This window comes from Puma concolor, chromosome A3, assembly GCF_028749965.1.
Source record: "Puma concolor isolate L17-30 chromosome A3, mPumCon1.1.hap2, whole genome shotgun sequence".
NCBI lineage: Eukaryota > Metazoa > Chordata > Mammalia > Carnivora > Felidae > Puma > Puma concolor.
Genome location: NC_141669.1, coordinates 49,193,314 through 49,216,550, shown reverse-complemented (window position 1 = coordinate 49,216,550; position 23,237 = coordinate 49,193,314). Strand labels below are relative to the sequence as shown.

The 23,237-nt window shown below is 36.2% G+C and overlaps 1 protein-coding gene and 1 pseudogene across 2 annotated transcripts in view; both read right to left on the bottom strand.

Annotated features, from left to right (window-relative positions):
• The window catches only part of GCFC2 (GC-rich sequence DNA-binding factor 2), a 55,935-nt gene that overhangs the window by 17,055 nt on the left and 15,643 nt on the right, over positions 1-23,237 (bottom strand). Inside the window, exons 6-13 of one of the 2 annotated variants that reach the window (XM_086700745.1) lie at positions 18,759-18,800; positions 13,450-13,636; positions 11,405-11,528; positions 10,362-10,443; positions 9,737-9,849; positions 8,277-8,476; positions 5,414-5,564; positions 87-208 (exon numbers count right to left, since the gene is read on the bottom strand). In XM_086700745.1, coding sequence (XP_086556871.1) covers positions 87-208; positions 5,414-5,564; positions 8,277-8,476; positions 9,737-9,849; positions 10,362-10,443; positions 11,405-11,528; positions 13,450-13,636; positions 18,759-18,800 — 1,021 coding nt within the window. The remainder of the gene's footprint in view (positions 1-86; positions 209-5,413; positions 5,565-8,276; positions 8,477-9,736; positions 9,850-10,361; positions 10,444-11,404; positions 11,529-13,449; positions 13,637-18,758; positions 18,801-23,237) is intronic. The other variant, XM_025932042.2, reaches the window with a different exon arrangement.
• Positions 18,808-22,284, bottom strand: LOC147582424 (ragulator complex protein LAMTOR1 pseudogene; annotated as a pseudogene).

The window sequence follows — 23,237 nt, the reverse complement described above, 5'->3', positions numbered from 1 at the left end:
CTGCATCTTCTATAAACAAACATTTATAACAAAATTACATTAAGTTATAAATAAATCAAGAAGTTTGTAACTCTAGAAATTATTACCTGTTTGCCTTTACTAACTTCATTTCCACAAGTGGAAAGTTCTTCAAGAATCACTGTGCAGTGTGTTATTAAACTTGTTGTCTGTGAGGTCGACAAGGGATCCCAAATGAATTCTACAAAGTCTGAAACAAAAGTTTCAGTAGTGTACAATTTATTTCCTAGATTGCTTTGCCTGTCACGTGTAAATAAGTCAGGTCTTCAGAAAAGACTTCCCTCCTTCGTATTAAAATCCATGCCATTCATTACCATTATGTATTTGCATACATCTTCAATTTCCTTGTCCTTTTTGGGCTCTGCTGAACTTGTCTCACTCAATCACAGCCCTAGTTAAATCCACTGGTCATTGAGTCTGTGGCTCCAACTATGTGGCTAAAACATGGCTAGAAAAAAATACACTTTAAATTTATCACTGTGAAACCCCAGTGAACTCTTCAAGCTGTCTAGTAATCATTGTTTCCCTGGCCCATTCCCCCTCCCTCCCATGCAGATGATTATTTCCTGTGCTTTCCTTCCTCTTCACTCTGTTAATGGACTTGACTCTTCTAGATGACTATTTATTTTTTTCTTCTCTTCCCTTGCTCTCATCTTCAGCTGATTACTTCCTCAACGATGAGAAAATAGATCAGAAGAGATGTTCTACAAAGGACTACCACAGAATCTACACACCTACCTGCATCTATACCCACATATTCTTGTCTTCCATTCTCATTGATAAAGCACCACACTCCTCGCTAAGGCCAATCTTTCATTTGTGCAAAAGGTATCAACACCTTTGGCTTACTGGAAGATTCTGTTCCCAGAATTCTACCCTCTTCATTTAAATATTTTTAAAATATTTATTTATTTTTGAGAGACAGTGGCAGGGGGGGAGCAGGCAGAGAGGGAGACACAGAACTCGAAGCAGGCTGCAGGCTCTGTGCTGCCAGCATAGAGCTCAATGTGGGGCTTGAATTCACAAACTGTGAGATCACAACCTGAGCTGAAGTCAGGTGTTTAACTGACTGAGCCACTCAGGCACCCCCAGAATCCTGCCCTCTTAACTCCGGTATTGCCATTGCTTCTACTGGATCTTCCCCATCAGTCTCCAGTTATTCTCTTATATTAAAAATAATGCCTCCCTTGACCCTTCTTTCCCCTCTAGTACGGCCTTATTTCTTTCCTTCATTTTATAATAATTCTTCAAAAAACTCTCTGAACTGTCTATTTCCAATTTATCTCCTCCTATTAACTCTTGAATACACTTCAATGAGGCCTGATCTCCAACCATTCTACCTAAACAACTACTTTTACCATCACAGGTGACCTTCACATTGCAAAACCTAATGGTTGATTCTAGTCCCCATCTGATTTATCTGCAACAGTTGATCATTTCCTTCACAAACATTTTTAAAAATTTTTATTTATTTTTGAGAGAGAAAGAGAGAGGGAGAGAGAGAACAAATGCAGGAGGGGTAGAGAGAGAGAATCCCAAAAAGGCTCTGCCCTATCAGTGCAGAGCCCCATATAGGGCTCGAATCCACGAGCCACGAGATCATGACCTGAGCCACCCAGGCATCATCAAACATTTTTTTTCTTGGCGTCTGGGAAACCACTCCGAGTTTTGCACCTACCTCTCTGGTCTCCTCTGCTGGCTGCTTTTCATCTCTTTTGACTTTAAAAACTCTGGAGTACCTCAGGACTCAGCTCACTTACCTTCTCTTTCCTATTCATGTTTATCCCTTAGTATTTAAGGTCAGTTTTGCAGCTTTAAATGTCATCCACGTGCTGATAAATTCCAAATTTATGTCTGCTACTTGGACCTCTCCTTTATGCTGATATATTCAACAACCTAGCTGATATTTCTACCTGGATGGTAGGCATCAGAAACTCAACATTTGTCAAACTGAGCTCCTGATAACACCTCCTTACCCTAAAGCTCCTCTCAGTCTTTTCCATTTCAGGAAATGGCGAATCTGTCCTTCCAAATGCTCAGGCCCAATCCCATGCGGTCACTCTTGATTCCTCTCTTACTCACACAACCAATCCATTCTCAAACTGTTAGTGCTGTCTTTGCAATGTATGCTTAATTCGACCACTTTTCAGCACCTCCACTTTTAACACTCTAGTCCAAGCCAGTATCACCTGTTGCTTAATTACTGCAAAAGCTTAAGTAGTCTGCCCACTGTTCATTCTCAACACAGTAACTACAGCGATTCTGTTAAAATGTTAGGCAGATAGTATCATTCCTCTGTTCAAAACTCTCTGGGCACCTGGGTGGCTCAGTCAGTTAAGCAACCAACTTCAGCTCAAGTCATGATCTCGTGGTTTATGAGTTCAAGCCCTGCATCAAGCTCTCGGCTGTCAGCACAGAGCCCACTTAGGATTCTTTGTCCACCTCTCTCTCTGCCCCTCTCCTACTTGTTCTCCTAAAGTAAGTATACTTAAAAAAAAATAACTCTTCAATTACTTCTCACTTTTTCACTTACACTAAAAAAAATGAAGTCCTTACAAATGATTATAAGGACTCACATAATGTAGCTCATGTCATTTTGTTAACTTCTACCTGCTTTCCACCCTTCCTCACTCTAGTATAGCTACACTGGCTGGCCTATGTGCTGTTTTTCAATCAAATTAGGCCAGCTCCTGCCTCAGGGCCTTTGTGTTTGCTGTTTCCACTGCCTTGGATTCTGTTTCCTCAGATATTCATATGGCCCACTTCTTCCTTTCGGAATTGGCCAATCTATTTTATTTATTTATTTTTTATTTTAGAGGGAAAGCATACATGAGTGGGGAAGAGAGGGAGAGGGAGAAAGAATCTTAAGGGAAATCTTAAGCTGGCTCTAGTCTAGGGCAGAGCCCAACGTGGTACTCTATGCCATGTCCCTGGGATCATGACCCGAGCTGAAATCAAGAGTTGGACGCTCAACTGACTGAGCCACCGAGGCACCCCAGCCAATCTATTTTACATTGCACTCCTCTTCAATAATTTGTATCCCTTTCCCTTACCTTTTCATCTTAGCCCTCATAACTAATATGTTCTAGATTTTATCTTGTTTATTATTTTTTTTTTACAGAATATAAGCTCCTGGAGGGAAGGGATTATTATTCACTATATATGCTGAAGCAACAACAGGGTCTGACATAGGACAGACCCTTGTAAAACACAAGTTAAATAACAGAAAAAATGAAATAGGTTAAAAAAAAAAAAAGCAAAAAACAAAACAGTGATTTCTCAAGCATCTGGAAAGTTAGGCTTCTAATAACTTTAGAGATAACTGGTCAACTAATACTGAGAGCCTACTATGTACCTAATGTTCAGTACAAGAGACAGCATAAACAAGATTATTAGGTAGGTAGCTGCCTTTGAAGAACTCTAATGGCAAATACATTTATATCAGCAATTACAATTCAATGTGTAAGTATCACTACAAGTTCAGAGTGCTACAGGAACCCAGAAAGGTGTGCCTAAACCAGTTCCTAGAAGTGATGTCCATACTGAGTCCTGACAGATAAAGAGGAGTTAGCAAGATAGAAGAAGTGGGCTGGGAGGTTTGTCAAAACGATGAAACATAGAAGATACAAGAAGAATACAGCTGAAATACACAAGTGGGGATGAGGGAAAAGAGGAGTGGAGCTCAGCAAGAAATGGGGTTGGAGAATTACTAAGCAGAGAGGTGATTCTGAAAGACTAAGAAAGTCATGTTAAAGAGTTTAGACTTCATCCCAAGGGCAGTTAAGAATAATAAAGTGTTTTAAGTGAGGTATGACAGAAGCAGATTCACATTTTAGACAGATTACTTTGGTTGTTGTATAGAAAATAGGTTAGAAAATGGAAAAAAACCAGATGTGGCAATTGCTTATGGAAGGAAGGAAGGAAGGAAAGAAGGAAGGAAGATGGAGGAGCGAATGACTTGAAAGTCCTGGTTTGAATACACGGGTAGATAGATGGAGATGTCACTTTCTAGACAAGGAATATAAGAAGAACAGATCTACAGCAAAGGATTTAAGTATGATCTGACATGTGGACTGTGAGGTGCCTGTTGAACATCCAAGTGGATGTATTCGGAAGGTACTTTGATAAGAAAGATCCGGATTTTTTCCGGTTCCTTTGGACTTAAAATTGTGTAGAGGAGTACCATCCAAAGTAACTTTCTAAATGATGGAAAAAACACATTATATCTGCACTATTTGATGGACACGACCTACATATGACTACTAAGAATTTAGTGTCATTAGTGTGACTGAGGGACTGAATTTTAATTTTTATTTCCTTGAAATGTGTATTTTAATAACCACATTTAGTTACTGGTTACCACAATGAACAAAAATATAGATAACACTAAAACAGAGTATGAAATAGCCTAGGGGTTCATGAAGAGTACAAGGGCATCCAGGAAAGAACTTAAGAATAAATACACAGTATTAATTTCTCATAATTCTACTTACTTGAGGTTTAATTTTAAGTGAAGTATTTGGAGTTTTCAGAAGAGTATTTAAATCAGTCATATATATCCTGTGCTATCATTAAGACAACTAGGTAAAAGTAGTAACTTAATACAACCATGACTGCACTGCAAGATATGCTGAGAAAAATCTTAAAGTTTTAGCCAAATTGGCTAAGAAGCAATAGAAAGTAGTTGCTTCATCATTTAAGACAGTTCTATAGACTTTGCTATCAAAATCCATTCTCAGGGCCATGGTGAAACAGATCTTTATCAAGTACAATTTCAGTTTAAATAAGCCTTCAGACTGAAGCACAAGCATCAATGCTAAATGCAGATATGAAGATGTAGTAATGTTTTTTTAAAGAAAAAATAACAAGGGATGCCTGGGCGGCTCAGTCAGTTAAGTGTCTGGCTTTGGCTGGGGTCACAATCTTGCAGTTGGTTGAGTTCAAGTCCCTCGTCATGCTCTGTGCTGACAGCTCAGAGTCTGGAGCCTGCTTTGGATTCTGTGTCTCCCTCTCTCTCTGCCCCTCCCCTGCTCATGCTCTGTCTTGCTCTCTCAAAAATAAACAAATGTTAAAAAAGAAAATAACAAGAAAGGGGAAGAAGTCAAGGGAAAGGAAGAAATACATGCAGTAGGAATCAAATAAATGACTTAGGGGTTATAAAAGCAACACTAATGTCACAAATGCTAAAGGCTGAAGAATACTAGCTAGTCTGGTAGCCAATCCCTTGTGCAAACAAGCTCTTTTAACCACCTTCAATTATGACATCTCTTGATTTTTAACGCATATTACTTGTATTTGAAAACTTCTGATAAAAGAATCTGTGACTGTAACAGAAATTAGTGATCTTCGATCTGCCAGAGAACAATTTAATTTTATCAAGTTTACAAAGCAGTACCTGTAAGTCGAGGAATAACTGTTTTATTGATGATAGCAGACAAGATTTTCTTATCAGAACCATCTTCCTTCTTTGAATCTTCCATACTGCTAGCCATATATTCTTCTATAGATGTGAACCATGGCATCTGTTTTAAGCCTACAGCATCAAACTTATAAATAAAATTATTAAAGTTATCAATAAATTCTTACACAGTTTATTTTTAAAAAGTTAGTTTTTTCAGTAATCACTAGAGCTTTTCTGAGGAAAAAAAGGAGTAATTCCATATTTTAACCCCCTGTATAAAACACTAGACCAAGGGTAGGCAGGATGGCATGACTAGGACAAGATGTCTCAAAAATATGACAGAAAACTACATTCCATGCATCACTCATATGACAAATATGCCAAAAATGCCATATTCAGAACCTACCACACTTTACTACTGAAAAAAATATATACATTTGTAAGAATATCACTTAAAATAAATACAGATTTTGTTTACAAAAATTCAATTTACATCATACAAAATTCACTTTTGGTTCCCTCAATTCTCATAGGCACAAGTGTGTATTTTATAGGTGGTTTAGCTTATGAGGCAAGTAGCAGATGGCCAATTATGATCTGTTGAATGAATGAATGAATGAACAGATCTCCACTAGGTGTAACAGAGTACTCAATTTGGCCTGAGTGCTTAACAACGAGGCTCCTGTGCAACAAACTGCTTACCATTTTCTTAGGGATAAGCTTAGTTTCTATATTATGAAGACTGCCTGGCCCTGAACCCAACACAGTGAGCAACAGACATGCATGACTGGGGCAGAGAAAGATAAAAGGACATGGTTCTGTCGCCTTCACTTCGTTAAATTTTTATCTTCAGTTTTCCTCTATTCTTACAACTTTGTTTTCTCATTTCCATTTTCTTACTAGGCACATCCACATGGATGTTCCACTATCATTTCAGCATCCATGTACAAAGTAAAACTTCCTTCAAAATCTTTTTCCCTCTGGAAAGTTCCCGTTTCTATTAATGGAACTACCGCTGTTCTAATAACCCAGAATCAAAACACTGGGGTCACCTTTCAATGTTGTGTGTTAAGGTTATTCTTGGTATTTTACTAATTCTTTAATTTTAATTCCAATATAGTTAAAATAGTTATATTAGTTTCAGGTATACAATATAGTGATTCCATAATTCCATACATCACTCAATGCCCATCACAAGTGCACTCCTTAATCCTCATTGCCTACTTCACCCATTCCCTTAACCCTCTCCCTTCTGGTAACCATCAGTTTGTTCTCCACAGTTATGAGTGTATTTCTTGATTTGTCTCTTTCCTTTGCTCATTTGTTTCTTAAATTCCACATTTGAGTGAAGTCATATAGTATTTGTCTTCCTCTGACTTATTTCACTTGGCATTATACTCTCTAGCTCCATCCATGTTGTTGCATATGGCAAGCTTTCATTCTTTTTTATGGCTAATATTCCATTGTGTATATAGAGACACACACACATACCCCACATCTTCTTTATCCTTTCATCAGTCGATGGACACTTAGGCTGCTTCCATACTGTGGCTACTGTAAATAACGCTACTACAAACATAGGGGTGCGTGTATGAATTAATGTTTTTGTATTTTGGGGGTAAATACCCAGTAGTGTGATTACTGGATCAGAGGGTAGTTATATTTTTTAACTTTTTGAGGAACTTCCATACCATTTTCCATAGTGGCTGCACCAGTCTGCATTCCCACCAACAGTGCATGAAGATTCCTTTTTTCTGCACATCCTCGCCATCACTTGTTTCTTGTGTTTTTTATTTTAGCCATTCTGACAGGTTTAAAGTGATGTCTCACTGTGGTTTTGATTTGTATTTCCCTAATGATCAATTATGTTGAGCATCTTTTCATGTGTCTGTTGGCTGTGTGGATGTCTTCTTTGGAGAAATGTCTATTCGTGTCTTCTGCCCAATTGTTAATTGCATTGTTTGGATTTTTGAGGGTGTTGAACTGTATAAGTTCTTCATACATTTTAGATGCTAACCCTAATTTATTAGATATGTCATTTGCAAATATCTTCTCCTGTTCAATAGGCTGCCTTTTAGTTTTGTTGTTTCCTTCACTGTGCAGAAGCTTTTTACTGATTCTTAATTCACAAAACCTCCTATAATCAACCCTTTATTTCTCTTCCCTTTATCACTATCACTGTATGTAAGGGATTCACTACCTTGGACTTGGGCTACAGCAATAGCCTTCCAGTATTATCTCACCTGTTTCTTCCCTCCAAGTTAGCCAGCTGCTAGGACTTCCTAAAACACTACTTTCATAATTCTACTCTTCCCATTATTTATCAAAATAAGTTCCTATCTCTTAATTTAGGATCTGAACCTCTATGCAACCTCTAGCTCCTGAACTAGGATTTCTCCTTACGTACCTTTACAAAAAAAGTTTTCCTTTTTTTCTCCTGTTTTAAATCTTATATAACCTTCAAATCCTCATTTAAATCCCTCCTCCTCAGTGTAGCTTTCCAAACCAAATAGTCCCAATATAGCATCTCCAACTTCAAAACTCTTGGTACCTATATCACACAGACTAAAATTCTTAAAAGCTAATACTACCTTCACATTTTTCAATGATTTAAAAATGACCTTAACTTACCATAGAAGAAGCTGAAAGACAACAAAAAAGTGTTTCCTTGACAGATGTTTAGTGCTATTCAGCCTTAAATATAAGAGAAGAACCAAGAAAACATGAATGCAGACTACTACCCCAAAGCACTAATTATCAATTCCAACTCTGTGTATTTTAAAGCTAACCTAATAACAAGGGCACTTCAGTAATGAACAGGACAGAATTATTTCTTTCACATGTTAAGCTTAAATACCTTAAGAGGATTCCAATCAATCAACTGAAGTCGGATTAGGGGATTTAAAAGCTTCGGTATGCATAAACTAATGAAAGCTTCATAATAAGAATCAGGAAACTTTTCTCGCCATTGTTGAAATTTCAACAAAATATTTTGGATATTACAAAAATCATCATGTACATCTTCAAAAATCTTCTTGTGATCCCGTAAAATTTCACCTGTAAACAAAAGGAGTCTCTGTATATTTTGCATTTTAAGTTTGTGAGCTTTGCTTCCTATAAACATCATCACGTGTAATGACGTATGTACTCAACAGAGCTGAAAACTTTCCTTTGATATTAACAGATAAATTACCTTTTATTTTTAAAAAATCACTTTAATAGCAATACTGACACTAACAAAATCCACCACTTATTGATTCCCTGCTATTTCAGCATCATAACTATCTTCTCTACAAGGTAGGTGTGACTATTTATAGACAAATGAGCAAACAACATGAGACTCAGGGAGGTCAATGGATCTAAGATCACACAAAATAGAGACAGATGGGTTTGAAACCATCTGTTTTGACTGTAAGACCCACATTAAAAAAAATTTTTTTTAACTTTTATTTATTATTTGAGAGACAGAGTGGGGGATTGGAAGGGGCAGAGAGAAAGAGAAAGAGAGAAAGAGAGAGAGAGAGAGAGAGAGAGAGACAGAATGAATGAATCTGAAACAGGCTCCAGGCTCTGAGCTGTCAGCACAGAGCCTGACGCAGGGCTCGAGACCATGAGCTGTGAGATCATGACCAATCTGAGCCAAAGTTGGACACTTAACCGACTACACCACCCAGGTGGCCCTGTAAAGCCCACATTCTTTCAAATATGCGACATTTATCTATGAATCACTAAAATAGTTATTAAATTTAAATGTTTTATTTATTTTCAAAAGATTTTCTTTTTAAGTAATCTTTACCCTAAACATGGGCTCTAACTCCTAACCCTGAGATCAAGAGTCGCATGCTCTACCAACTGAGCCAACCAGACACCCCTAAATTTAATTGTTTTCAATTAAAAATGATAATATAGAAGGTATACAATAGAGAAATGAAACCAAATTGTTCATGGCTCCTTTATAAAAAATGAGAAAAGCTGAGGGAAAAAACTATAAGGATGCAGAAAACTCACAATGTTCCTCCATTTTATGCCATTTTTTCAAAGGTAGGAAAAATCTTTTTTTTTTTTTTTTTTTTTTTTTTTAAGTAAACTCTACCCCCCGTGTGCAACTCGAACTCATGACCCCAAGATCACAAGTCATATGCTCTATGGACTGAGCCAGCCAGGCACCCCAGGAAGTCTTAAAGGGGAAAAAAATGTGTTCCTTTTTCCTTGAATTTCCCCAACGATATTTAAGAGCAATCACAGCAAAGCATTTCCAAGCATTTCCTACCATTTCGATACTTCAAATTAAGACATATTAGAAACCTGGTAACTGACCTTGGGTTTTTTGGAAGTCAATCATGTCTGCTGAAGACAGTTCATCATCACTAGATGTCCCTTCCTGATGATCACAATTCCCAGAAAGTGCCCTTGCTTGTCTTCTTTGTGACCTATGTTTTGCAATAAACCGAAAACAAATTTAAAACAGTTCCTAAAAACAAAAACAAAACAAAAAACAGTTCCTGCTGAAAAGAAATACTTTAAAACAAAAACTAGGAGTCATCATTTATTTACAATGTCTAGAATATATACCATATTATTATTATTAGCACACAATTTTGTTATTATTTTTGGCATTTTAGCTTCGTTAATCTGAATTGGTGGTTCTCCCTCTTTCTTAAAGTACATTCCCATGGGCTACCCAGATTTTAAAGAGGGGGTAACAATATAATAACCAGCTTCTAGTTATAAGCAAGTCCCAGACCGATAAATGCCATCTTACCCATTCCTTTTGACTGATCCAATATACCAATGTGTCTTTAAACCCTGGGGCTAAGGACTGTTTAACTAAATTTTGGTTTTATGTCATTCTCACAAATTAATGTTCAGTTACGGTTATGGGGATAACTATGGTTAAGTGGTTAAAAATACTTGCTCAAGTCTTCACTTTATATATAGCTACCTTCGAGATTCAATCTCTTCCAAAATCCATGGAGTTTTTTCACCTACAGCCAAACTTCCATTTGTTGATGTCTCAGCTTTGCCTGTTAACAAATAAAATTAATTTCATGCTGCAAATTCTTAAGAGAAATAAAACAAAACATTCTGAAAACAAAAGTTGTATTTTGGGTGTATATACATGTAGGTATATATATAAACACACTTACTTTGCTTAAATCGCATACTTCATCATATAACGAAATTATAATGTTAACTCCCTATCACAATATTGATAGGCATTGAGCCTGCTAGCCTAAGATACCCTGGCTGGTGAATATAGTTCAGCACTTGAGAACAGTAATAAAATTCTACCGTGTTTCTTTTTCTTGTATTATTTTTCAGGTGTTTTCACCAGTTCTTTTTTTTTTTCTCATCCCTGAATTACTAGAAATATTTGCATTACCAGTAAGTTATTCATATTATTTGTTACTTTGGTATGTACCATAATTTATAACTAACTACAAGTCATGTGTTTGAAAGTCATTTTGCTTTAATCAGCTACTTGGTTACGATCTCATCTCCTTCACTATTCCCCAACAGAACCTAATCAAAGGAAGGCATCTCTGAAAATACAAAACCAGTGTGAGAACTAAAAGGCAGCATCCAAATCTTATTTGAGATCTTACAGATGATTCTCTACTAAAACCCACCAAAATGTCTTTAACCTCCACACCTAATCCGTGGATCAGCCATGAAATCTTTAAGTTAGATTTCTGACACAGCCTACGGACTTAGGTCAACTCATCTCAACAAAGTCATTATATAGCCATATACTGTCTCAAATACCAAATGATTAGAAGTTGTAATTTTTATTTTTTTTTGTCTTAGGCTTAATTCAAGATATTTTGAAGCCCTAGTTCTAAATATTTTGGGGTTTTTGCAAAGAAATAGGTGAAAGGTTAGTGGGAAAATACACAAAAAGGCACTTTTTTTATACAGAAATAAAAATATTTTTATTCTCTAGCTGATAAATCATAAATGATATTGAATATGAAAAACACTAACGTGATAACTGTTGTAAGTACGTTGATTCATGTTTTAATTCATCTTGCCTGCGTTTCATAAAGGTCATGGCTTGTTTTAAAAGGAGTGCATGCATGGATGACTCTATTTCTTGGATGCTGATAATCTGAAATACACATATAAGTAACATTTTGTAGGTCATCAATAATCAATTATAAAAAGTAATACTCAGATAAGCATATATATGTGCTCAATACTCATATAAAAGAAACATTTCCAATACTACCACATTTTAATTAAAAAAAGATTGTGAGATAGAGACCTGGCTGCCAATACTTTAATATTGATAATCAACTTACTGCACTGAAACAGCTATAAATATCATAAAAAATGAAAGCAAATGGGTTCAAGTCTGGAACATGGATAGGAGTGAATAGATAAGAAACAGGATTTTTTTTTTTTTAATTTTGAGAGAGAAAGCACACGTGCGTGAGAGAGGGGTGGGTGGGGGGTGGGGTGGGGAGAGAATCCAAAGTAGGCTCTGCACTGTCAGTGTGGAGCCTGATGTGGGGCCTTAACTCACGAACTGTGAGATCATGACTGAGCTGAAATCAAGAGTCGGACGCTCAACTGAGCCACCCAGGCACCCCCAAATAGGATTCTTTTTTATTTGAGATATTAGGAGGAGAAAATAAAGGTGCAGATATTTTTCATAAGCTGAGGGGGCAGACTGTAGGAGAGCACTTGAGGAAACTGTTAAATCTGAAAAAAGGGGAGAATGGAAGAGACCTAACCAGACAGGTAAGAAAGCTGTGAAGCAAAAATGAATGATTAGTTTCTTACATTTCTTGAGCAACAATTCTCCCCACTCCAATGATGTTCCCATAGCAGCTGCCCTGGGTACATCAATGTGTAGGCCAATGAAACTTTAATTCTTCAAGGATCAATGAATTAAGTTGTATTGCAATAAATACTTCAGAAAGTAACTACCAAGTGACGGTAAAAGGTAGTCAACTTGAAACAACTGGAGAGAAAAAAATCCAATTATTTGGTAATATGTTAAATGTAAATAAAAAGCAATGAATAAAGTAGAGTGTATTTTTTAAATGGTTTGTCTACTTAAAAAAAAAAGTCAACTCAAGACCCAAATGTAAGGACTTAGTATGTATAAAACAAAAGCAGACTTATAAAGGGAGAGAATGATTCATAAATCTGATTAACACAAAAATGTCAAATGATCAGGATGTCAAAAAAAACACTGCAAACGAAATCAAAAGACAAACTGGAAAGTTTACCTATATCAAGTGGCATTAAAAATTTTAAGCAGTAAACAATTTTCACCATATAAGGAAAAAAAAGGAAAAAAAAAGAAAAATTGCCAATATGAAAAAAGATAACAAGGCAAAGACAACTCACAAAAAGAGACTGCATGTGTTAATAAAAAAAAGGTTTTGTTTGAGATCAAAATAAGTACGTACAAGCAAAAAACATTATTTATTAAAAAAAATTTTTAATGTTATTTTTGAGAGAGAGTGTAAGTGGAGGGGAGAGAGAGAGAGAGAGAGACAGACAGACAGAAGATCCTAAGCAGGCTCTGTGCTGACAGCAGAGAGCCCAATGTGGGGTTCCAACTCATGAACCATGAAACCATTACCTGAGCCAAAGTCGGATACTTAACTGACTGAGCCACCCAGGTACCCCTGCAAAAATCATTTTTTAAATGAAGTAAGCTAAAAGTAAAACTGATGCAATCTTTCTGGTATTCAAATAATTTAGCAATGTTTCATAAGCTTTAAAAGATATTTAGAAACTTTGACTTAATAATTCACTTTCTAGGAATTTTTTTAAACACATGGAATTTTAACACAAAAATTTATATACAAAACTTTGTTATTTATAATACCAAAATAATTGCAAAAAAATCCCAACTGTCCAATATTAAGGGGATACTTAATATCACAGCATGTCAAAAATGTGTAGGAAAACCCTGAAGGAAATTAGTTGTGGGATATTAGACTTAAAAAAAAAAATCTCATGGTAAGGGGATTTTTTTATAAAAAGGAAATATTGTATTTATGACCATGTACCTTTTCATTAAGACAGTCAATTAAATTTTCCACATAAATTTTCATGCTTTTATAGAATTTAAAATTTAGAGCTTGATTTGATGAATTCTCTAGTTTCTGGATGGTACTCTTCGAACTCTTGACATCTTGTATGTATTTTTCATATTCCCTCAGGTGTGAGCGGTGAGTATCCTGTAGCAGTGTTAACCTAAATAAACAAAATAAAAATAAATGAAAACTGCCTTGTTTCTCCAACTTTGATTTCTACCACGATAACTATCAATCTAATGAAATTTTTTTTTCAAGCTATCTTACAGAGCCCACCAAGGAAACGGACAAGCCTATAAACCTGTGTTTATGAGACTTGCTGAGCAAAGGACACCACAATGAAAAAGGTCTCAAAGGAAAAGGGAGGAAAGGACACTTACAGGTTTCAGGTGCTTGAGCTAATCAGAGGATAATTTTACAGTGAAAGTTAGTAAGTGTGGATTGATCAGAATTTGTAAACTAGGTGAGTTGCTAGACAATCCAAGGTCTTATATTTGAATACGGGAATCCATGTGGAGTTACTGTTAAATCAGTTTGTGGTCTTTCTTCGAATATGGGTATTACTGAATAAGCTGGTATTAAAACCATTTGAACATGTTATGATTTGGTATAATTTAATGTTTTATGACTCGATGGTTTTATCTGTCATTAGAATTTGATGTTCTTTCAGGCATATTTCCTGTTTTTGCTGTAGTCCCCCATACACTGCTTTATTGATAACACAGCCTACTTTTATTTTTTTATTTTTAAAAATTTACATCCAAATTAGTTAGCATATAGTGCAACAATGATTTCAGGAGTAGATTCCTTAGTGCCCCTTACCCAACAGCCTACTTTTTTTTTTTTTTTTAACTCTTATTAGTATCACATTTATCAACTAACGTAGCAAGAAACAAATGTCAAATATAATTCAATGTCTGCTTATTTTTTAGAAGTCAGTTATCTCTCTGTATATTTGCCAGCAGAGGAATAAGAAACACTATTTCTTTAAAAATATCTGGAATGTGTTTTCCACTAATATTCGACACTGTGAGTACATTACAATTTGAGAATTAACTACAAATGAAGTAACAAATTCATAGTATGTAGACTTGAACTTTCTTAAAAAAATTCAACTCCTTCAGCTAACTTGCTGTGTATAATGAAAAATCATTAGTAAACACTTGCTTAGACCAAATGTCATCTTTTTTTTTCTTAAAGACCAAAAATGTCTTCTAAGTTTCCCTGGAACGATGACTAATGCATTTGTCTTTCCAAGTTTTTCCTTGCATTATGTAAAGAATAGAGACAGTTAAGAAATAAGACAATAATGTACAGAAAGCATTAAAAAACTGCTTTAATTAAGTGGAATATTATTGGTTATAGCAGTAAGATCATAAATACATATTAAATGAAAAAAGCAAGGTAGAGAACAGGGGATATGATGTGCTTTAATTTTGTATAAAAAATGGGGCAATATATAAGTATATATGTACTTGTATAGACATACATACAGACTACTTCTGGAATGAAACAGGAAACCGGGAGGAGTGGTTCTTTGGGGAAGGTGACTTCCTTTTCTCTGTATATCCTTTTGTACCATTTGATTTTGTCTAGACAATAAAAATGTATTTTCTTTTTCAAATAAACTCAGTTAATGAAAAAATAAAATACACTAAATTTAAAATTAAAACCTATCCAGATAAAATGAAATGCTACTATCAGTGATCTGCTACCTTTTTTTCCCTATAATGCACGCAAGACAACTCTCTCAAACACAATTCCAAAAAAGGCAAAAAAACCAAAAACCGCTAAGTCCCGAATTATATGCAATTCTAGATGCAACAGCTGTAATTCTAGCTCTTTTCTTTCAGTTAACGAAGGACTATCAGAAGGACAGTAATTAGGGAAGTTATTACAAAAATTATACTGAATCAAGGCAATTTTCATCATTTAACATCACTACTGAAAACCAATCATCTAGAATAGAGGTTGGCAAACTTTTTCTGTAAAGGTCCAGGTAGGAAATATGGTTGCTGTTGCAACTACTCAATTCTGTGATGTAGCTAAAGCAGCCACAGACAATATGTAAATGCACAAGTATGGCTGTGTCCCAATAAAACTTTACTTACAAAACAGGGAGTGGGTGGGGAGTTTGCCAACTCACTGTAATACAGAGGTAGCCTAATATCTAAAAACTGGTATCATCTAAAGACTTTTATGTTTATTTCACTATACAATGCTATTGAATGTCCTTTTCTTTGTCAAACCATATAAATGAACAACTATGACCAATATATTTTAGCTGCAATATAATTAAGAAGTGAAGCTACTTTAAAGCTGATTTATATAAAAGACACAGGGTAAGAATTCTGAACCTATTACCAAGTATTAGAAGAAAAGTTCCTAAGTATTAAAAAAAAAAAAAAAAGGCAAAGAAAACGTTCTTTATGAATACTAACTTGGGCAGGAGAACCAAGTTCTCTCTTTGTATCACATGTTACATAGAACTATTGAAACTTTTCCTATCATACTCATTCTTTCAAATATCTAAAGAAGCACAGTAGATTCTGAGTAGTAAAACAGAAAAATATTTAAGACAAAACAACCTATCATGATGGGTTTGCCTTATCTTTAGCAAAACATACTATTTATATTAATACTCTCCACTTAAGAGATAAGTTTTAATAGTAGGAGAATAAAAGATGTGTCCAGACTGGCAATCTATTTCAAGAGCCATAAAAATATGCATAATTTTACGCAGGTCACCTTTCCTCAGACATTTAAGAAATAATGTAACAGATTAAATAACTTACAAGAACATTCATTATCTTTAGCATTATTTATGAGAGAAAACTTAGAAGTCAGAATGTCCAACAGAGAAATATTTAAGTAAATTATTATAAATCAAGTATATTAACAAAATATGCTTATTTTACTGCAGTCAAAAAACATGTAACAAAATTTATAATCTTATTTTTAAGTGTGCAGTACAGTATTAACTTTATGCACACTGTTGTGAACAGAACTCTAGAACTTTTCATCTTGTAAAACTGAAACTTTATACCCACTGATCAACAATTCCTCCTTCCTCTCCTCCTCCTAACCATGGCAACCACCATTCTATTTTCAGTTTCTAAAAGTTTGACACTTTAGAAAGATCATGTAAATAGAGTCAATGTAGTATTTACCTTTTGTGAATGTCTTATTTCATTTAGTCCTCAAGGTTCTTGTTGTAGCATATACTGAGATTTCCTTTTTTTTTTTTTTAACTTTTTTTTTTTTAACGTTTATTTATTTTTGGGACAGAGAGAGACAGAGCATGAACGGGGGAGGGGCAGAGAGAGAGGGAGACACAGAATCGGAAACAGGCTCCAGGCTCTGAGCCATCAGCCCAGAGCCTGACGCGGGGCTCGAACTCACGGACCGCGAGATCGCGACCTGGCTGAACTCGGACGCTTAACCGACTGTGCCACCCAGGCGCCCCAAGAGATTTCCTTTTTTAAGATTGATAATACTCCACTGTATGCAAAGATATTTTCTTTTTTTTTTTTTTTTAAAGGTTTATTTATTCTCAGAGAGATAAGCACATGCTTGTGCACAGGGGAGGGGTAGAGAGGAGAGGGAGAATCCCAAGCAGGCTCCACGTTGTTAGCGCTGAGCCCTACGCGGGGCTCAATCCCATGAACCCGTAAGATTATGACCTGAGCTGAAACTAAGAGTTGGATGCTCAACTGATGAGGCACCCAGGCGCCCCTGTAAATTGTTTTCTGTCTTGTGTTATTTTGTGCACACACACACACACAAAAGTGGAATTGCTGGATCATATGGTATTTCTATTTTTAATCTCTTGAGGAATCTCCATACTGCTTTTCACAGCTGTGGCACCATTTTACAGTCTCATCAATAGCGTATAAGGGCTCCCTTTCCTTTGCATCCATGAGAACGCTTATTGTTTTCACAGTGGCCATCCTAATCATTGTGGCTTTGATTTATAATTTCCTGATGTTTAGTGATGACCATTTTTTTCATATGTTTTTTGGCCACTAGTATGTCTACTTTAAGAAATGTCTATTTTTCAGTTGGATTTTTGTTGTTGCTGAGTTTTATGAGTTCCGATACTTTGGATCAGATAGTTTGCAACTCTTCTTACTCCACAGTGTGCCTTTTCACTGTTCATTATTTCCTTTGCTGAGCAGAGGCTCTTTAGTTTTAGTTTGATGTAGTCCCACTAGTTTATTTTTGCTTGTATTGCCTATGCTTTTCTTTCTCAAGACTGTTTTGATTATTGGTTTGAATAATCAAAACAGTCTTGGGTCCTTCCAGATTCCATATGAATTTTAGAATTTTTTTCCTATTTCTGCAAAAATTGCCACTGAAAATTTGATAGGGAATGTACTGTATCTGTTGACTGCTTTGGGTAAAACTGGGTATTTTAACAATATTAAGTCTTCTAATCCATGAACATGAAATGTCTATTTATGTCTTCTTCAATTTCTTCCAGCAATGTTTTATAGTTTTCATTGTACAAATCTTTTACCTCCTTCATTAAGTTTATTCCTGAATTTTATTCTTTCTGAAGCTATTGTAAATGACTTTTTTTAAACACACTCTTTGGATTTTTTATGGTTAGTCCATAGAACCATAACTTTTTGTGTTGATTTTGTATCCTGCAAATTTGCTGAATTAGTTCTAACAGAGTTGTGTGTGTGTGGAGTCTATTTAGAGTTTATGACATATAAGATCATATCTATATAGAGTTAATTTTACTTCTTCCTTTCTTATTTGGCTGCCCTTTATTTCTTTTACTTGCCTGAATTCTCTGGCTAGGACTTCTAATTCTTTCTTGCACAGAAGTGGCAAGAATAGGGGTCCATGCCTTGTTCCTAATCTTACAGGAAAAGCTTTTGGTTTTTCACCATGGATTATGTTAGCTGTGGGCTCTTCCTATATGGACTTTATTATGTTCATAAATTTCCTTCTATCCCTAGTTGGTTGTTTTTATCATGAAAGGGTATTGAATTTTGTCAGGTGCTTTTTCTGCCATCAACTGAGATGATCATGTGGTTTCTGTCCTTCATCCTGTTAATGTAGTGTATCACACGAACTGATTTTTGCTACCAATCATCCTTGTATTAAGTAGATCTCACTTGGTCATGATGTAGAATCCCTTTAATATGTTGTTGAATTAGGTTTGCTAGTGTTTTGTTGAGGACTTTTGTATCAGTATTAATCAGGGTTAGTGGCCTATAATTTTCTTGTTAATATTTTTGTCTGGGCTTTGGGATTAAGGTAACACTGACCTCATAAAATGGGTTTGGAAGTGTTCTCTCTTCTTCAGTTTTCTGGAAGGGTTTGAGAAGGAATAGTGTTAATTCATCTTTAAATGCTTGGTAGAATTCTCCAGTGAGACCATGTTATCCTGGGCTTTTGCTAGTAAGGTTTTGATTCAATCACCTTACCAGTAATAGGTTTGATTAGATTTTTAATTTCCTCATGAATCAGTCTTGGTAGGTTGTACATCTCTAGAAATTTAACAATTTCTTCTTGGTTATCAAATTTGTTGGTATATAATTGTCCATATTAGTCTCTCTCTCATGATCCTTTTAATTTCTGTGACGTTTTAATTTTTTGATTTGAGCCCACTCCGTTTTTTACTTAGAATAGAGCTAAAGGTCAATTTTTGTCAATTTTACTAATCTTTCACACAAAAAAACAAACCCAACTTTGTTGATTCTTTTGTTGTGTATTTTCTGTTACCTCTGCTTTTATCTTTATCATTTCCTTCCTTCTGTTAATTTTGCACTTAGTTCTTTTTCTAGTTCACTAAGGTGTAAAGGTACGTTGTTGATTTGAGATCTTTCTTTCTTTCTAATATAAGTGTTTATTGCTATAAATTTCCCTCTCAGTAATGCTTTAGCTGTGTTCCCTGTTTTGGTATATTGAGCATTTGCTTTCATTTTTCTCAAGAGATTTTAAAATTTCTAATTTGATTTCTTCTTTGATCCACTAGCTGTTCAAATGTGGTTTAATTTCTACATATTTATGAATTTTTGCTTTTCTTCCTGACTTACAGTTTCATTCCATTGTGTTTGGAAAAGATACTTGGAAAGACTTCAATATTAAACTTGTTAAGACTTGTCTGTTACCTCACATTATATCTACCTTGAAGAGTATTCCATGTGTGCTTGAAAAGAATGTATATTCTGCTGCTGTTGGGTAGAAATGTTCTGTATGTCTGGTTAGGTCCATTTTGTTCAAGATCGCAGTTTCCTCATTGATTTTCTGCCTGGATTTTCTATCCATTATAGAAAGTGGGATATTGAAATCTAATATTATTACTGTATTACTATTTCTCTCTTCAGCTCTGTATTTGCTTTACACAGGTGCTGTAATGTTAGAGGCATATATAACTGTTTACTATAATTCCTGATAAACTGATCCCTTTATATCCTATATCATTCTGTCTTTTAAAATAGTTTTTAACGGGGAGCCTGGGTAGCTCAGACAGTTGAGCATCCAACTTTGGCTCAGGTCACGATCTCACGGTTCGTGAGTTCAAGCCCCACGTTGGGCTCTGTGCTGACAGCTCAGAGCCTGGAGCCTGCTTCAAATTCTGTGTCTCCCTCTCTCTGCCCCTCCCCATCCTGCACTCTGTCTCTCAAATCGTTTTTATGTCACTACTGTTCTTTAGTGTACAATTTGCATGTGATATATTTCTCAATCCTTTCAATCTCACTCTCTATGTATTCTTAAATCTACGTCAGTCTCTTACAGACAGGATATAATTGGATTTTGATTTTTTTAATCCAGTCAGCCATTCTGCTTTTTGACTGTAAAGTAATATTAATACAGAAGGACCTGCTATTGCCATTTTATAAACTGCTTTTTTTTTTTTAAAGTTTATTTTGAGAGCGAAAGCACCCATGCACACTACTGGGGGAGGGGCAGAGAGAGGGAGAGAGAGAATCCCAAGCAAGCTCCCTGCTGTTGATGCTGAGCCTAATGTGAGGCTCAATCTCATGAACCTGTAAGATTATGACCTGAGCCAAAATCAAGATTCGGATGCTCAATGAGGCACCCAGGTACCCCTGTAAATTGTTCTCTAGCTTGTAGTTATTTTGTGCCTTTTCCTCTCTTGCTACCTTAGTGTTTTGAATTTGTAGTGACATGCCCTCAGTCTTTTCTCATTTTCTTTTGTGCTTCTATACATTTGTGTGTGTGCACACACCATGGGGATTACAAAAAACATCTTATAGTTCTAATAATCTATTTTAAGCTGATAACAACTTCAATCACATACAAAAATTCTTATTCCTTATTTCCTCCACTTGTTACTGATGTCCCAAATCATATTTAAACAATTTTTATTCATTAACAATGTTATAGTTTTTTGTGTTTATCTTTTAAATTTTATACCTGAACTGATTTTTACATCACCCTTAGAATACTACATGATTCTCTATTTGTCTACATACTTAATCTTTACCAGCTTTATATATATGTATTTTAAACCAAAGCTGTGTCAAATTATTATTTTCTTTAAGTAAACTCTACACCAGACATGGGACTTGAACTCACAACCCTGAAATCAAGAGTTGCATGCTCGCCTACTGACTAAGCTAGTGAGGCACCCCAGACAGCCTTAGATTTTCATATGCTTCATGCTACTGGCTGGCCTCCTTCCATTTGAACTCGAAGGACTTTTTTTTTTTTTTTTTTTTTTTAAGTACACTTCCTTTATTCAGGGTGATAAACCAAACCAGAATCCCAAACATGTAAAAACCCAAGGTGCTAGAAATACAAAATTAATTCACATTCAAGCTTGTCCAGACCCTGGCCACAAACCCTAGTGAGGTGCATGTGAATACTAAGTCATGGAGAGGGGGACAGGAGTGAGGCCAAGAGAAAGGGTAGAAAGGGGCTTCCATAGTCCCCCTAGGGATCACTTCACAGTGGCACCTCTACCTTCCCAGTGACAGTGAACGCTAAGTCCTAACCTTTTAACCCCCACCCATCCCTAGCCAGGGCTTTGAATGCCAGTCCCAAATGGTTTTACCCTCTTTTGCCCCATCCTCACTTGCTCAGACTTCCAGCCTCACTCTTCTCCTTCTCCATACTCTTCTCTGTGATTAGTACCAGATTAGGGTACTATATGAACTACAGTGAAACTAGGGTAGAGAAGTTAGGTACTACTTGAACTACAGTGAAGCAGGGTAGAGACAGGTGAAAAAAAGAGCAGTCCAAGAATCTCCCTCTTCATGGGATCCCAAACTATACAATCAGCTCCTCTTTCGCGTCTGCTTGGATTTGAGCAAGTGCACTGTAGGCATAAGCAGCTATCCTGGAGACCCACTGCAAGTCAGAAAAGGAGATGGGCTTGCTGGCCAGCACTTGGGACTGGCTGGTAAGACATGGCAGCGGCAGCAGCTTCTTCCAGTGGGTTAGGCTGCTCAGCACAGCCAAGTGGGTGCCGTACTCCCTTGCCTGGCCCGTGTACTTGTGCTGCTTCATGCCCTGGGAGTCTGTAGCAGACACGTCAATGATATTGCTGGCTCCCTTAGCAAGCATGGGGAGAGCAGGGCCTGCTCATCTATGTGAGTGGAAGGCAGGCTGGTAGTTGGGCTCAGCTCCATTGAAGGCTTTGGTAGGCGGGCTTCTAGGGTCAAGCAGTAGCAACTGCTCCTCTTGATCTTTATCTCAGTCCTTATTCTCACTGCTCTAGCAGTGACCCATGGCTGGGTTCAAGTGTTCAAGTTGCGCCGAGGAGGGACATGTCCAATGGCAGCCCTTTTAGTCACATCTTGAAGGACTCTCTTTTTAAAAAAAATTCTAATATTTGTCTGTTTTTTATTATTATTTTATTATATTTTTAATGTAATTTATTGTCAAGTTGGCTAATATACACTGTATACAGTGTGCTCTTGGTTTCGGGGGTAGATGCCCATGACTCATTGCTTACATACAACACCCAGTGCTCATCGCAGTGCCCTCCTCAATGCTCATCACCCATTTTCCCCTCTCCCCTCCCATCAACCTTTCTGCCTCCCCCCTATAAACCCTCAGTTTGTTCTCTATATTTAAGAGTCTCTTATGGTTGTAATAAACGATTTCACATCATGATCCCATCTATGACCTAAGTCATATACAGATTATATCCTTCTTTTAACAGAAACTAAAACATAAAAAGGAAAAATTATCTGGTTAAGGTTACTTATTGAGTCAAAGACATAGAACTCAAATATAAGCTTTCTGTTATTTAATTCTTGTTCAACTTTTTTTTTTTTTTAATTTACATCCAAGGTAGTTAGCATATAGTGCAACAATGATTTCAGGAGTAGGTTCCTTAGTGCCCCTTACTCACTTAGCCCATCCCCCCTCCCACAACCCCGCCAGTAACCCTCTGTTTGTTCATATTTAACAGTCTCTTAGGTTTTGCCCCCCTCCATGTTTTTATATTATTTTTGTTTCCCTTCCCTTATGTTCATCTGTTTTATCTCTTAAAGTCCTCATATGAGTGAAGTCATGATATTCGTCTTCCTCTAATTTCACTTAGCATAATATCCTCCAGTTCCATCCATGTAGTTGCAAATGGCAAGATTTCATTCTTTTTGATTGCTGAGTAATTCTCCATTGTATATACATACACCACATCTTCTTTATCCATTCATCCATCGATGGACATTAGGGCTCTTTCCATTCTTGGTTATTGTTGATACTGCTGCTATAAACACTGGGATGCATGTGCCCCTTCAAAACTGCATACCTGTATCTCTTGGATA